General features: G+C 31.3%; 1 protein-coding gene across 1 annotated transcript in view; it reads right to left on the bottom strand.

Annotated features, from left to right (window-relative positions):
• LOC143072055 (thrombospondin type-1 domain-containing protein 4-like) overlaps positions 1-18448 on the bottom strand; it is a 58786-nt gene that overhangs the window by 29252 nt on the left and 11086 nt on the right. Inside the window, exon 3 of the mRNA XM_076246837.1 lies at positions 7029-7156. Coding sequence (XP_076102952.1) covers positions 7029-7156 — 128 coding nt within the window. The remainder of the gene's footprint in view (positions 1-7028; positions 7157-18448) is intronic.

The raw sequence follows: 18448 nt of genomic DNA, 5'->3' as shown, positions 1-18448 counted from the left end.
CAGAGGAATGGAAGAAAATACAATTGAGAATAAAAACACGGAATGTATTAAGGAGACAAAAACATACAAAAGAGCAGAAAATAGCCCAAGGCCATCGATGGGTCTTTAACACTGGAGGCGCCTGGGCTTCATATAAAACATGCAATACATCAGTTCAGAGGTTCTTGACGTGGGTCAGGCTCAAACATGCGGCGAGATTAAATATACTTTGTATTATCTCAACGCTCAACTATACATGTAGCCAATGTGAAATAAACAAACACACAGCAATACGCAGAGAACAGTTACGTTAAAAAAGGCCGAGTCCGATGGTAGAATATGTGACAGAATAAACTAAGCAAACGACAATGATACACTTCCAATAACGAAGGACTACTAACAGTTACCTACACACCAGATCAAAACCTGAATTTGACTGATTGAATGATTATGTCTTCATCATATGAAAATCAATCACTATCCGTAACGTATTTCTAAGGTTTACTATCAAACCATCTCATGTCAACCACTGGTTTTAGAATAAATTTCCGATGCAAAAAACCTATGAGTGAGTCAAATTGCATACAAGTGTAATTCTAAAAAATACAATTTTTAATAACCTGACAACGGTATCGGTACTATTATATCCTTTCTGAATAAATATGTTGAAATGTTTGGTTAGCTTTTTGAGTTGAATGACGACATTTTTGTGCTTTGTATAGAATATTACGGATATGAAATACCTCAACGTATAAGATGTCTGCACATTGATTTATATTTACGAAAGCTGTCATTGCACTGATGGTAAAATTTAGTAAATGTGTAGCCTGTTTAAATGAATTGCGATTATCCCCTATTTGATTTTTTTTAGTTTCAAGGGGAAAAGGAGATCAATAGAAAGTAATAACTACCGTTGCCTATCATATGTTTCCGTTATATTTGGCCCAATTGTTTTGTATGATTGCTGTCTCATTGGCTTTCAGTAAAATATTTCTTTTTTTCATCCAAATGAAATCATATCTTCGTAATTACATTTAAAACTGGTTAAGCACTCAATAAGAATTATGACAATGACAATAGCATAACCTACATATTCATATACATTTGCACTTTTCACCCAATTCATTATGAAAACATGTGATTTAGGTATTTTTTTATTTGTGTTTATTTTGGGTAAAATAACAGTACAGGTGTTAACACTTAGATCAAAAGTGTTACTTTGAGTTCTACATTCTAGTGATATTACACTTCACAGTAAAGATGCAGTATATTTCGTAGATTCTTTTTAGCTGTAATTAATGACTTATCACTTTTTGAGATAAAATGAAAAAAATAAGAATACTTTTAATAGCTTACATATTTTTTTAATACATTTCTGTTCTGGAGAATTTGTCTTACCTATTTTTATTATTTTCCACATAACATCATTATATGTAATGCCAAGTTTTCCTTTGTTATTAACCCTGCAATTCAGTTTGAATGCTTACATAACAACACATATCCACTTTGACAGAAATTGTGTCAGAATATAATTTCTCTGTTGGTTTTTTTACTCGTGTTATTAAAATATTCTAATCGAAAATCACCGAGGTAACATAAATTGTTGAAAAGTGTATCTGTTGCAGTCAATCGGGCATTGTGGAATGTTATTAATACCGTTATTTCGATACCTTTGCACGTTTATTTTTAGTCACTGAGAATATAATGACCATGCCAGGACTATGGTATAAGCATTAAAGTACAGTAATATTTCTTGAAACAAAATTCAGGAATTTATTGAGTTTTAGGAATATGTCTTCCTCGGTTTTATTCCTTGTCGTGTTTCAATTACTAGGATATAATAATGTTTCGTTTTGGTAATAATAGCCTTTCAACGTTTATATCAAGTTTTGACTTTCAAAATTGTTTGGCCTCAGTCATCCCCTAAGAGGCAAAAGTTGTCGAAATGCCTACCCAATACAGTAAAACTACAAATGTTATGCAGAACTGAAAAAAATCATAACCGTAAGTAATTTAGCTAGAGACAGTAGAACGCTAAACTATAGTTGCTTGAAGGACTGCTTACATTTTCAAAGTTGTCACGAAATATTTGCAATACCCTTTTTAATAACTAAAATTGTCTAAACATAAGAAAATACTGATTTTTTTTTAGTAACAATCGTTATTCAAAGACACCTCATACAGTTGCTGAGTTCATAAAGGAGTCGATTGACGATCACAGCTATCTTGTTCAATTTTTAGTCTTGAAGACTATGTTGGGTGACAGGCCGATTCACCGGGCACAGTTAAAAGCTTCATACCACAATGATTATGGACAAGATTGGTTTTATTTGGTTTAATAGTTTAAGAGAAAATTTTTGTAAAATTAAACATATGATTAACTACGACGTACAATCGACGACGAACTACGAAATCAAAGTAACCAATATTGACCTTACGGGTTATGTGAGCTAAATATGATTCAATATTTAAAACCTTATTACTTATGAGCACTCTTTTTGTAAATAATAAGCGGTTAATGTTAGAAAAATAACCGTTACTGTATGAACTTGGTATTTTATTACACATATACATGTTTAATGTAAATTTTACTTCTATGAAGGACCGCGAAGCATGTACCAAGTCAGTAATATGACAGCTGTTATCCATTCGTTTGATGTATTTGTGCTTTTCGTTTTGCCATTTGATTACGAACTTTCCGTTTTAAATTTTCCTCGGAGTTCGGTATTTTTGATATTTTACTTTTTGAAGCAATAGCTTTGCCATTAAAGTAGCGCGATGTTACCATGAACGGCCACTTATACATCCTAACAACTATTTACAGTAACAATTGAATCTGGCTGGCAAACTAGTTCACTAGACACAAGAAGGAAGACGTTATTATAGAACTTGGTATCTCAAGAGCACATGAATTGCAATAATGATTTATTTATTTATAATTAAAACGATAGTTTTTACTTTACAAAAATATAACTTAAAAGAGGTGTGATAAGGGTTAAAACTCCATTGAAAATAATATAATAATAAAAATAATTCGAGCTCCACTATTGACGATTAATGCATTGTCTTATGAATGTTAAAACAAATCAAAATTCAATGATTCGTATAGCAGTAAGAACTAGTACAAGAAGTTATTCTTACTATGTCTGCTATTCTCCTTGGACAACTGACATTTCGTTATTAAGATTTCTAGTTATTTTCTCTTTAATACGCAATAAAAACCGACGAGGCGGGTTAAAATTACGAAAACTTCGTTTAGTTAGGAATGCATTCATTAAGTGATTAAGATGGAAAAGTTATCAATACACATCTGTAAAATCCGTTGTGATATGAGAACGGAAGCTCTGCTCTTTGTCTCCTTTTGCTAATTAGAAAACAAAATGCTTGATATAGTTATTACGTAACCCATCAGTAATGAGATGGTTCTGCAAATTTCAAGAGCTTTAAATCATTAATTTTCAATCATTTAATGATTCTATATGTTTTATTTGCAGGTGCAAACGTTTTAAAATAACAGCGTATGTAAATAATCAACAATTCGTACAATTGGCTTTGTCATACTCCCCCTTCAAACATTATGTAATAAAACTACTGTTGCTATTTTGAAAACAAAGGCTACAGTTTTCACATTAGGCGTAGTGTAGTTTCTGTCCAAGTGTTTTTAACAAATGCTTTATTATTTGGCAACATGAATATAGATTACAATTGAGGTTAGCCCTGTTTGTGGACCTGGATCGTTTATTTTTTGTTATACCTTCAGGTAAAATGTATTGTATTAAACGTTGATATGATGTTGGTTATATTTTATGCATATTAAAATTAAACCAAAGGCGGAGAAAGCTAGACATTCTCGTAAAATATTGATAGAACTAAAATTCCCACTTTGATCGACAATCTCTTAAATTAACTTTTTATTGATAAGATCGTAAGAAAATGCATGAAATATTTGCCAGTTGTGAAAGTTCCAAATTATGCACAACAAATGTACGTGTATAAACAAAATCAAGTCTGATTATATACAAAGAAAACAAAAGCTTCAAAACAATAGTGCGTCATAACACTAAAACACAAAAATGATAAAAGATAGGAAGAGAGCAATATAAAAACAACAATTTAAAAAGTAAAAACACAAAAATACTGAACTCCGAGGAAAATTCAAAAAGGAAAGTCAAAAATGTCAAAAATAGGGGTACAACAGTCTACATTGTGTTATCATCTTAATCACTATAAAAACAACATATGTAACGAAGAAGCACAAAAAAGCATACATCAAATTTAACATCCTCATTTTGCTTATAGTATACGTCTATGTAAAATCTACCCATAAAGAATGGAAGGTTTTCAGTACTGGTGTAAAAGTGAGCGTTTGAAATTCGCACAGGTAGACATAAAATAATTTTGTCGTTCAAAGTATGACGGCATACATAAATGCAGAGTCACGTAAAGTAGATATAACAAAAAAACAGACTTAACAGTAAAAGTAATAATAAAAATTATAACAATTGTGTGGTTCAAAGTATGACGGGATACATAAGTGCAAAGTCACGTCAAATGTATATTACAAAAAACAGACTTAACAAAAAAGGAGTATTAATAAATAAAATAGTTTTGTCATTCAAAGTATGACAAGATACATAAGTAAAAGTGATATTAATAAATAAAATAATTTTGTCGTTCAAAGTATAATGGTATACATAAGCACAGAGTCACGTCAAATGAATATCTCTAAAAACTGACTTAACAGTAAAAGTAATATTAATAAAAACAAATAAAAGAATACTATAACACATTATCAAGATGATAACCAACGTCAGTACGCAAAATCTATAATTCAAGACCATCTTTTATTATTTGTGAAGTTGATACGAAATATTTATCAACAAGTTCTTGGTACCTTCCGATGAACTTTTTTAGAAAAAGGACGAGACGTTCTTTGGCATACCCCTGGTTCATCAACTTTCTGCTCAGACACTGGTGACGTTTTACAAAGTCTGAGTAGGAGCTGCAAGCTCTTGAATACCGAATAAGTTGGGAAATATATATCCCATATGCAGGTGAAGTTGGTATATTGCTACTAAGGTGGGGGGAATTGATAATTTCAAAATCAAAATCGTCTCGTTTGTCATAGATTCTCTTATACTCAAGATTGGACAAACACTTATCCCACATTAAAATAATAACGGAAGTGCTCCTGGATGGTCAACAATTGCAGCACCTATAGTGACACAAGGCGCTTTATTCTGGTTGAAACACGTTTCTTAACAAGAATTGTGTTCATAGTACACGGATGCCCCACTCGCAGTATAATTTTCTATGTTCAATGGACCGTTAAATTGGAATAAAAACTATAATTTGGCATTAAATTAGAAATATCATATCATTGTGAACATGTGTACTAAGTTTTAAGTTGATTGGACTTCTTCAAAAACTTCATTGACCAAAACCTTAACCTGAAGCGGGACAGACGGACGAACGGATCCACAGATCAGAAAACTTAATGCCGCTCTACTATCGTAGGTGGGGCGTACGAAAGAGATAAAGCATCTTGTATCGGGGAAAATCTTTTGCCCAACCACAAAAATCATCACATGTAAGAAACGTCAACTTGACCTATTGTAAAAGTTTGAAATACAAACATTGGATTTTCAGGAATTAAGATAGAAAAAAAAATAATTGTCAGAAAAAAACAAAGACATTAAAAGATAAAACAGTTTAAAAAAGAAAAGTATGAACCTTACTGTAACAGATGCGCATTTCAACAAATAATGTCTCTGTAGAGAATTGTGCCTGCTCAACCAGAAAATTGAAATAAAACTACACTAGACATAACAAACATAATTGAAAGTAAATAAACAAAGAATCACTGAAGAAACAAAAGTACCAATACTCTTGTTTACTTTTTTTCATTATTTACAATACGATGTAATCATAATTGTTATTATTTCTGTTTATAAATTGAAACATTTATAGACCAACAGGCAATTGAACTAACACATTGCTAAAGATGTCCTGTTTTAAGAGGTGGTTATTCAAAACAATAATATAAGTATAAAGAACATTATGTCCCGCTCAAAGTGTCACATTTATATGTCAAGTGAGATGCCAATTCAAGTCAGCACCATAATCTAAATTTGAAAGGCCAACCACTTCAGTTGTTATCCATTCGTTTGATTTGTTTGATGTGTTTGAGCGATTAATTTTGCCAATGCATTACGGACTTTTTGTTTTGAATTTTCCTCGGCGTTCGGTAATTTTGTGATTTTACTTTTTTCATGGTAACATACTTGAAACCAAATATCTAATATCATACTTGACAAGACAATTGGACGAATGGAAACACAGACCGGCAACATCATATTGCCATTATTTTATATTTCATAGTTTATAGGGAATAACAATCACGACATATTACTATCCAATTATGAAAATCGAACCGACTTAAACCAGAAATAACACTTTCTTCTACTATAAAGTCCAATGACTCGCAATAATAGTATAAAGACATAAGGCAGGAATAGAAAAGACTACTCTAAACGGAACTATGATTTGACGATAAATGTTCATCTGGTACCTTCAAACTTATTCTTTAGTTACTTTGTCTGTTTAAACTTTTGCATTTTGAGAATGGTGACATGAATATAATGTTCAATCATGTCATGTGCCCGTAGATTTTGATTTCACATGCGTCTAGCTTTTAGTGTTCATAAAGTGAGATTGATCTATCATCACCTAAAACCCACAAAAAAATACATTTATTCTAAAGTTTATTATTTCTACATGAGGTTAAGCAGTTGGTTGATCTATCAAATCGAAGTATTATTGCCACTACAATTAAACTGTCAAATAGTTTAAATATCGCTGCTTTTAATATCCTTGCTATATCGACTGGCTTTTGTAGTATATTTAATGATGTTTTAAAATTAAAATAATATTGAATGAATTATTCAGATGCACATTTGTACTTTTCAAATTTTTCTTTTCTGATTTGCTGATTTAGTTTAAAAGCATTGAATGTGAATATTAAGAAAAGTTACTGGAATTTGACCTACCTCATTCGTCGGTCTATGCAGTGTCTTTCTCTGTACGCAGCACCAGTTCCACATTGAGCCGTACATGATGACCATTCTGTCCAACCACTCCAGTCTAAATGGTTATTATGCCGCCGATGAGCATTTCTCTAAAAAAAAATACATAAAAAATACAAACATTTTGTACAAGGAGTTTCCATAGTTCTATTCATTTAGCATTCTACACATATCTTAGATATCTTTGATACGGACACATGGATCCTTCTTTGAATTTGTTAACTATTCAGAGATACCAAAATTCTTCTATCAAAACAAAAATCATACTTCAACAGGAAAGACCCCTGAGGAAACTATAGCCACATTTATTGATTTTCAAATACTTCAATTTTACGCAAAGATGTCACTTTTACAATACTTAAAAAACATTCAAATGTAACTAAAAACTGAAAAAAATAGAAACTGCTGTACTATCAATAAAAATAGAACTGAATACAATTTTTGTAAACGAACGTTATATCACGATGTAATTTTTAATTTTATACAAGTAGGTACACCCATACAAGTAGAATATATTTCTTTGAACTCTACATGCAGTGACAAGATATTAATAGACAGAATAAACATCTTCAGTTATCATATGCACAAGATGTTTAGATACAATTTTGAAGAGAAAGAACCTGCATAAACCAGAAATTACTTGCTGAAAACAGTTGATTGTTGTGCATGCGTCAATCATGCAGTTGAACATATATTTAAAATGTTTTTCTAGGAACACGAGCAAATTAGAACGTTGTCGGTAAATTATTCGTGATGGCGTCAATAAAAATTGTGCTGTAATCATATCAATCTTTACGTCTTATTACAATGCTGGACTTGTTTCGCGTTAAGAGAACATGTTTTTAAATTTACCAAGACTCCGTAAGAGAAAAAGCCACACCATATAATTTTAACCTATATAAGTAACTGTCAAAATTTCGAGTCCCTCAAAGACCACATTGTATCTTCTGTGAACTATTAATTTAGAGTCAAAGCCCCTTATTTGGTATATATTAAAAGAATTTCATGATATGAAAAAAATGTGCAAAGATCTACTTTAAAGTCTGTTTTTTTGTCTCTCAATGTCGTTTTGTTATTTAGTCATCTTATTGACGTAAATGTACACAAGTTTGGTTATTTAGTCGTTTCTTTGGCGTTCATGTGTACCACACAAATCTTTTAATTATTCTTATAAATCATCTGGTTGATGACGACACCAATTCTGCATCACGGCCAATTTGCACCCATCACAAATACGAAACCATTGAATATACATTTAGAATACAAAGTCATACACATTAAATATCTACCCTGGAATGTCTGGAATTATCTCAAAGGCATTACCTGAAGAAAACTCATTTATATTACGAAAGCGTGAGAACCCTCATGATCGTTTATTTCATTATGTTTAAGTTACGTAACAAAAAAGTGTGACATTTTTATTATATAATTATAGGCATTATGTGATTATACACTTAGCTCTGCTATCGTTAGTTCGCGTTGCCTTTCATCAGAATGTAAAAATGCACACATTTTTTTTATTTCATTCTACCTTTTATGACTTTAAATTTAGGATGACTGTTCATTTGTTATCCATTCGTTTGATGTGTTTGAACTTTTGATTTTGCCATTTGATTGGGGACTTTCCTTTTTTGAATTTTCCTCGGAGTTCAGTTTTTTTGTGATTTTACTTTTGACAAGTTACTGTACATCAAAATAACACTTTACTTTCATACTTGTATTTATTCATTACAGTGCATGTCTTTACTCACTTCCTCTGTTGTGCAATATGTTCCTATACAGAATTTAGAAAAAAGGAAATTCTTAATTAATACTTGGTCTTAATTGAAATTGTTTCCCTCCACAAAGTGCAGTTCTCTCAAAATTCTGATTAAATTGCAATTGGTTTCTTTAAATCAAACTGTTCACATTACGATCAAGACACATTCATATTCAAGAATTCTACTTTTTCAAATATCTGTATAGAAACTTGTCACACAATTGTTAATATATGGATTAAAGATTTCCATCTATAACGATTTCAGCTTTGAAACAAATCTTGTGTTTTGTATACTGTGGTTGGTGTTTTTTTTAACGTTTTTCGTTTTTTTCCATTACATTGTCGGTTTGTTTTTAAAATATGTGTTTGTTTTTCCTTCGGTATCTTTCGCCTCTCTTTTACAACTGTCGACAAAATTGTTTGACTGCAAAGAACTAACATCTCGAAAAAATTGCATACGATTTAAAAATAAGCTAAATAAATCGAATTGAATTATCGTGTCATTTAAGTGGCATTTCGGATAAAACACTGACCTATGAAAATGCACGACAACAACAAAAAAGTGCAATCATATTAGGTGTAGGTTCGGAAATATTTTCATCAAAGGCGTTCTGTTAAATAAACTTAGTCATATTTTCTTTCCCACGACCTACGCTACATGTAATAAGAAATAAGGGTTGAAAACTAAGATACATGTAGTCATATGTGAACAACTGAATATGCATTTGACAGTTAATGATGTAGTCTAAATTAAAAGTATATGTAAAGACTTGTAGCATGTAGACGATGGAAAAAACAATATCAAATAATTGACCTTTAAATTGTCAGAGTTTACAACTAATCATTTCACCTTCTGTAGCTAACAAGATGTAGTAATATTCACAGGTCATTTGAGAAAGATTGATGAAGGTGTAATTATGTAGTAATGTGTAAACACGTAATTATAGAAGTCCCCTGTGGTTAACAATTAAAGGTATACTATACTGACTCACAATCATATCGACATGGGAAAATGCTTAAGTTTCTAGAATTTGTTACAATGTAATATCTTATTTTAAGTTTATATTTCTTTTTATCAGGAAATTAATACAATACAGTACGATTTGCGTATAAAGTGTTTTTGTTGTTTCGTTTAGTTAGTTTTATTCGTTTTTAATTCAATTGTCCAAAAACTAATTACACCGTATGAATATGGTTTAAGTAAGTAAGCAACCTCTTTATAAACTTTATATAACCTGATAAAAATATCAACGGGTTTAATAATTTAATTGCAATGGTATTTGGTGTATAATTGTAGCTTTGTATATACAAAATTTAGTCCTGGTATCTATGATGAGTTTATTTGTATAATTTGTTTTGGAGCTTATTTCAGCATATACTTCTACAAGCGAATGTATACTGACAAAAGTACGATATTGCAAGTCATGGACGTTTTTCAATAAAAAATATATGTTATTGTTGTTTTCATCTTTATTTTTTTATTTTAGAGAAGATGGTTCTTTTTATTGAATGTTAAATCTGTAGACTAGAAGCTTCCGCTTTAGTGTGATTGATTTTAATTCATTTAAGTCCCGCATCTTCAATATTATTTTATATATTTACAAATTCATATAAGTGTGGCCAAACAATCTGTCAAAAAAACAACTAATATGACTATAATGCATCATTTTATACAAGTACATGTAATTATCGTTACATATTATTGACTAATGTGGGTCCGCCAAATTCATCAAGACGAAACAATATATTATAATATGTAAATGGCTATCAGTTTGAATTTCTACCTCCACTATAGAGTAACTTTGCTGTATTTAGCAAAAAAAAATTGAGTTCTTGGTCCTACCTGTGTCTCATTCTCGAAAAACTAAAGTGGATGGAGGTACCATGCGCGACTTGCAGCATTCACACGCAATGAAACATTAATAACATAAAAGTCAAGCTAAAAGTAGTAATAATCTCAAATAAATAAATTCTAACGACAATCAGCGACTGTAAAGAATATTCTTAATTTCGCCACCTTTGATATAATTGAAGGTTTTAGTTTTAAATGATAAATAATCGCCGCCAGTTATAACCACAATTTCTCAATCAAACGTTGGAACTTTGAATACCTGATTGTCATTCCATGTCTAAAGTGCGACAGAGCTCTTTAAAATTTGACGATGTAAACATGAAGAGAAGACACCAACGAGCAATCGAAAACAACTTCGAAAAAAGAAATAATACATGCAGAAGCGTAATACGGACAAAAGTTTACAGAAAAGCAACACAAAAAAAAAAAGAAAGACGGAGTGAGACGAAGCTCAGGACGAAGTGGATTAAAACATTTTTTGCCGAAGAGTCAGCAGATTTTTTCCCAATATTGATATCTGTCGTGTTATTACCTGTTAATCACTTTTATGTATCATATGTATATTGATTAATCATCCCACAATAGGGTATTGGTCAATGAAGTTTGTCTTATCCTAAGACGTCACCAAATTAAAAAAAAACCATCACAAAGTGAAGTACTTAAAACTAAAGCGATATAACCACAATCCCCTTCAAACCAAAACTAGCTGGCGGAAAACTCGGTGTCTTTCCCCGATGCCGCCAGTCATTCATACTTGCATGATGTTCCTTATATGAAAACTCAACTGTCAACTCATCATAGATTCAAAAATTAAAACTTCAAAGGACTCAGAAGAGGTACTCTAATAAAAAAAAGTTAAAAAACCAAAATGGAACCCACTGATGACCCAACAATGCGAAAGATTTTGACAAATAAATCTGATGTAATCTATTCCGGGGTTACATAATCCTTATTATTTCGGATATTTAAAGTTTTTTAAACAGTTTATCAAAAGATTTGACCATATCAGTGATATTCATGTCCACAGAAGGGTTGACTACTGGGCTGATGATCCCCTTCTGGAGAAAACATCCGCCAGCAGTCGCTTCGACCTAGTGATTGTAAATACTCTTATTATAGATAAACCCATCATAAATGCCAGGATTCAAATTATGTACGTAAAGCGTGCGTTTCGTCTACAGAAGACCCATCAGTGAAGCTCGAATAAAAATTAGTTAAATAGGCCAAATTAAGTACGAAGTTGAAGAGCATTGAAAATTCCAACTGGTTTGGTCCAGTACAGGTTACGAAAGAAGAGTCATACCAAAGTTACAAACAAACTCTCAACCAGAGACAAAATTAATTAGAAAAAATGATCTAAGTCCGTAAGGAAAATGGGACTTCGACGGGATATCTTTTTAAATCTTCGCATCTTTGCTTTAAAATAAATTGAAGTTGCAAGAACTATAATCATTTAAAAAAGTCTATCTCTAATAGCCTAGAGCTTAAAATGATAGGGAACTTTAAATTAATAAAGATCTATTTCCTGTCAGTTTTGTTAATAGAAATGACTGAATGTGTTACAGGATGTTTGAAGGGACAACATTCGATCGTCATCCTATGATAACTGACACCTTATATAAATGATTCAAATAAGTTCTTTAATACAGTTTGATTTCATTTCCCTATAACAAGATAGCAGTAAGGTAATAATGTTCTAATTATGTTCGCATATAATCTTTTCATTACATAATAAACTAAGATGACAACAAGGATGTTTCTACTGACAAGTAATCGTGGTCATTAATCATTTCTTAAATTGAATTTCTGTTTCAAACTATAGCTAGGACTTCTTTAAAATCAGACTACATGTAAATGTCTGTGGTTAAACGTTTTTTTTATGAATAAATGAAAGATGTATTCTCATACACAATATATTTGTTGTGGATATCATATTTTGTTTTCATTCATGTTTTTTTTTACATAAATCAGGCCGCTAGTTTCCTCGTTTGAATGGTTGTACATTCGTGGCCTTTTATAGCTGACAGTGCACTATTGGTTTCGCTCACTCTCGGAGGCCGATCTGTAGTTGAAAACTTTTATGTAAAAAGGTCTATGATGGTGAATTGTCTTTTTATATAATCCATAAAATTATCATTCAAAATAATAATTGTTGTCTTTGATGTATTTGAGCTTTTGGTTTTGCCATTTGATTAGGAACTTTAGTTTTGTCTTTTCCTTGGAGTTAGGTATATTAGTTATAATACTGTGTATCTGCCTTTTAATGAGCACCTCGACGATAAGTAAAAATAAATGTGATTTATCTGTATAGGCATGTTTTTATGTAAAATGTCCATTTGATGTTGCAAAAAGATGATGATCCAAGAAACGTTTTTCTACGTTTTCCATTTACTATTTTATAAGACAGCTGACGATTACTCAACAAAACTTGGGTTAGTTGGTAGTTACATGGCGTTCACTCGCGCCTAGTCGATATAACCATGTCTTAGTAATGTGTCTTCTATGTTAAAGACAACAAAGACAAGTAATCAATGTGAAAAGGCAGTGACTCTGAAAAATAGCCAAGGAATTCAAAATGCCCCTAGATAACAAAAAAAATAACAGATGCCTTAAAAAGATGAAAGGCTTACCAATCGCCACCTAGAAAATTTTAAAATACCGAAATTCGAGGAAAATTCTAAATGGAAAGCAAATGACAAAATCAAAAGCTCAAACACATCAAACTAATGGATAACACTGTCATAATTTTGGAAATAGGTTTGTTTAGTAAGAATGTATGTAGCCATACTTGTATACCTACTCCTATGAAATATTAGGAAAAAAAATCTAAGAGAGCTTACAAGACTAGACGATTTGTCAAAGAAAATAAAAAAGCCAGACAAAATCTGACAAACCTGTTTTGATGTGCGGTCTAGACTTTATAAAATGTGCATGATCAAGAATGTTTGATTTACAAGTGTCTTACGACAAGCTAGGATGACTTCTATATGTACAATGTAAAGAAATATTGTAATAAATAAAACTTCAATTCATTACTTAAAAACTTCTTATCCATATGCTCAATGTCACAATAACCAACGTCTAGAGCTATATATCTTTTTATAACGAATAGGTTAGTCTTTGTTTACATTTTTTTATATTATCCTCTTAGGATGTTACTAGCAATTATTTGAATATAACAACTTGATAATTCAATTTTTCAGACGCCTAACCTGCAGGAACCCTAGTGCAGATAGATTTGAACAGTACAACAAATTACTTTGCTTAAAGTACATTTTAGTAGATGGCCACGTTCCAGCAAATTAATTCCAAAATAAACTGTTAAACACATTAGCATATTTTGTCATAATGTCAGCATCGCGATACACTTGACAAATAGACAACAGAGCCAAAGAAAAATACCCTTGAAGACGTATTGAATGATCTGAAAGTTGTTTTTAATAGAAGCTATGGCAAGAATGCAAGGTAACATGTAAAAACAATAACAGAAATACAAATATTGACTTTTCCTGAGCCTTAACGATAATTTTAAGGATCGATCGAGGGTACTTAAAAGTATTTTTGTGATTCGAGATTTGAACATAAATTCATTGCCGATGAAACAGAAACAACAAAATCCACACATTAATTGTCTGCAGAAAATGTAATTGTGAAGCTTCTTCAAAGATTAACAGATTGATAGTGTCTATACAAATATAAACAATACCCTATTTGCAACTTCCAAGTTCCTTTTGATATAGCTCTTGAATTCTTTCGATTTTATACATCCTTGGCTTTCAATATTCGGCTTTAAGTGTTCGTGGTGAAGGTAAAACAAGAAAGCATTGCGGGAGCATTCAATTTATTACGTGTTGTTATAACAATTTGTATTTTGTTTAATAATGCTTCTTATTTATTCTTTTTAATCAGACAACGTCACTTTTATTATAATGTGTCTGGCAATAACAAGATCACAAATGAATGCTCACTTCAGAAACATAAACGTGTGATGCTGTGTTGGCATATTAACTGTGATAGAAAATCTCAAAAGAAATTCTTCATATATTTTGAAAATACATCACAATGACTCCAAAGTATTTGCAATATAAAAAAAGTACTCATTTAGAAACGTATAAAACATATGCAATGGTAATTGTGAATCTGTTGGGGGGGGGGGGGGGGGGGGTATTAACAAAAATACCGAATTAAATGGTATATTAAAAACGAGGGAGTCCATGAACTTGCCAAATCAAATATTAGCCAAAATAAACCAACGGAACGAACGGAAAACAACTGACCTGGTACATGGAAAATGTAGGCTAAACCTAGTTTGATAGCTAGCTTAACCCGAAGGTATCGTATCCCCAGTCCAGTAGTCAGCACTTCGGTGTTGATAAGAATATCAATTATATGGTCATTTTTATAAATTTACAGCTACAAAACTTTGATTTTTTCGGAAAACTAAGAATGTTTTTATCCCAGTAATAGACTACCTTAGCCGTATTTGGCACATTTTTTTTTGGGGGGGGGGGAAGAGAGAGAATTTATGGTCCTCAATGTTTTTCAACTGTTTACTTGTTTGGCTTTATAACTACTTTGATTTGAGCGTCACTGATGAGTCTTGTGTAGACGAAACGCGCGTCTGGCGTATTAAATTATAATCCTGGTACCTTTGATGACTATTAACATCTCACTTTTAGGACAGTCGTGTATAGTTACATTTCATTGACAAAAGATGATTCGATCGTGGTGAATCAAGATCTTTCCAGTCTATTTGCAGACCGTTTAGTAATGACACCAACAAGTGAAACATGTAGTCCTAAATATTAAGGATCAATTCTATTAGCAAAAAGGACTTTTTTTCGGTTTTGGTTTCTGACACGTATCTGTTTTCGCTTAATCGATTCATGACTATTGAACAGTGGTATACTACTGTTGTCTTTCTCTGTATAATTATATACTCGATGATGTCTTATGTTCATGTCAATTCAACGATGACAGGCGTTATTTTATCAGTATCATGACTGGGAATAGTGTTCAGAAACGATTGGGTTCTTTAGTTTGACCTCGGAATATAATATGAAGTTGATACAAGGGAAACACTGCCTTTTAAAATTAAGATTTAACAACTCAATGAATTGTGTTTCTGAATTGAGACTATGCAGAGTTATTTCGGTTTATGCTTAATATCTAAATCGTGTCATTTACAAAAAGCGACTTGACAAATCATGTTGACTTTTTACAAAAGAAAATGGGTACTTGAGCAAGCCGATCATAATGTCTTTCATGTTTCTAAAGAATTTCCATGTGTTAAGAATCGAAAGGGTAATGAAAGAATGTCTGACTGTTGAATTTTGGAAACTTGATTAATCAAATAATTTAGAAAAAAGAAACAAAAGCAATTTCTTGAACATAAGCATATAAGCTTGTCCTTTGGGGTAATATAATACCAAGTATTTCACAAGATAACTGAAGAGTATATTTTGAACAGGTTAATGTCAGCTATTAACTGCTCTGCTAACAGACTAGCCATATCGTTATTTACGGAAAGCATATTCTAACTGAGTTTGGTTTACTCTAGTGGTTATATCCAAATAAAAAAAGGAAAGACTGGCTGAACGTGACATGTTGATTTATATTCAGGTCTTTTAAGATTTGTTTTGTTCAGTAAAAATTCATATAACAAAAGTAAGAAAATTCAAATCGGAAAGTTTCTTATCGAATGGCAAAATCAAAAGTTCAAGTATATCAAACGATTGGAAAACAACTGTCATATTCTTGACTTGATAGCTTCTGATCAAATGAATCAAAGAGGATATAACATGTATAAGGTGAACGTCAATGAGTTCCCAACGATTAAAACATATATGCATTAAATGTTGATAACAACTCGGCAGTGGATTTTCAATACTATAAAGCTGTCATTTCTTAGTGGTAGATAAACTGAGGAACTAAGGGCGTTAATTTTGAATCAAAAAAGTTTACAAATCAATAAGCAAAGACATAAACTTTATAACTTCCAGTTACAATAACATTAAACAAAGTAATATATTCCGGAAATAAGAATCTTATCTGTTCAACAATATTCATTTTATTATTATGTTTAGGATTTTCTAACATGGAATTATGAAGATCAAGAACAGATATATCAACAACTGGCAAGCACATGTAAAAGAATAAAAGATAGATTGGCATTGTTATAGCCTTAATTATCAAACATAACGATCTCTTCTGAAGAAACAATTGATGATTATCTCTCTGCTACGTTGAAATAGATAAATTGTTCAATCATTTCTGAATAACTTTAACTTTTGGTCCTTTCTGTTACATGGTTCGATGAAAAGATGCAATCGGCGTATCAGAAATTTTACCACAGAAATATGCAACCGCGAAGTAGTTCAAGATAATCTATTTGAACAGGCGATTGGTAAAAGTTTTAAAAAAATATTCAATTGAAATTGTTTCTTAACAGAAGACTTATTTACATTTAAAGATAAACCCATCGTCTGAACTGTGTATACAAATGATTTGATGGATTGTTTTATTATTATGTTAATATGTAATATCAAGATTGTGTGATGTGTATCTATTGAATATCTTTACGAAAGGTGCCCATAAATTTGTCACCAACGTAGAACTACAAAACGAAATCTTGAATCCTATCAGATTATCAATTACCTTCAAAAATACATATTCAATTACCCATATAATGGTATAAATAACGATGATATAAGTGAATTCCATATGGTTCGACAACCCTGCTTGTATACATAATGTATATGAAGTGTTCATGAACCTGTCGAATTGAGTGCAAATAAATACGTGTTAGGCATTTTAACACGTCGTCCAACCTACATGTACATGCAATTCAGTGCCTTTATCATCTGTACATGAGTTGTATCAGGATTTTAAACTGATATTTAAAATGTTTAACACTTGTTGGAGTCCATATGTTTAATGTTATGCTAATTTCCCCTTTTTTGCATTTCATAACAATAGAACCAAAAGTATACATAATTTTCCAAATAATATTTATCTACTATTATGTACATGTATCATTAGTATGTATGTTTATTAAACATCTATCAACCCATTAAGTAAATTGGACGTCTATCTTTCAGTCATGTATATAAGTTTTTAAACTGTGTTGAAATATATTACATACTTGTTATAAATGCTTTTGAACAGAAACATATACATGTAATAGGCAGTCACACTCTGTGAGCTACATGTATAGGATATGCAATGAAATTGGATCTTCATTTAACGATTAACTGAATACTTTCTATAAAGATGAACAAGCAAATCGAAAAATACGAACGGATATTTCAATTGCAGATATTTTATTAATAAGATGTGAAAGAATTTCAAAATAAAAGATGAAGAATTAGTCTGAAATTGAAATTTAAATTATTCTCTTTTGTGACTATTTGTCAGGTATATATCCATTGTTATATTATTATAGTTCGTTTCTGTGTATGTTGCATTTCGGTGTCGTGTTTCAGTTGTGTCGTTGGACTCCTCTTACATTTGATGTGTTTCCTCAGTTTTAGTTTGTAACCCGGATTTGTTTTTTCCTCAATCGATTTATGAATTTCGAACAGCGATATGCTACTGTTGCCTTTATTTGTAGATAAGCAATCAGAACCATTTCCAAATAAATAGTAAAGCAACATTGGTACGGTTACTTTGAGATACGATACAAGAACTGAGATAAAAGAAAATGTAAATGACAAAAATTAAAATCTGTCAGCTAGAATTGTCTTAACATACTTCAAATATACCAAATAGATT

The sequence above is a fragment of the Mytilus galloprovincialis genome, chromosome 4 (genome assembly GCF_965363235.1).
Source record: "Mytilus galloprovincialis chromosome 4, xbMytGall1.hap1.1, whole genome shotgun sequence".
In the NCBI taxonomy this organism is placed as follows: Eukaryota; Metazoa; Mollusca; class Bivalvia; order Mytilida; family Mytilidae; genus Mytilus; species Mytilus galloprovincialis.
This window is presented reverse-complemented; position numbering and strand designations above follow the sequence as displayed.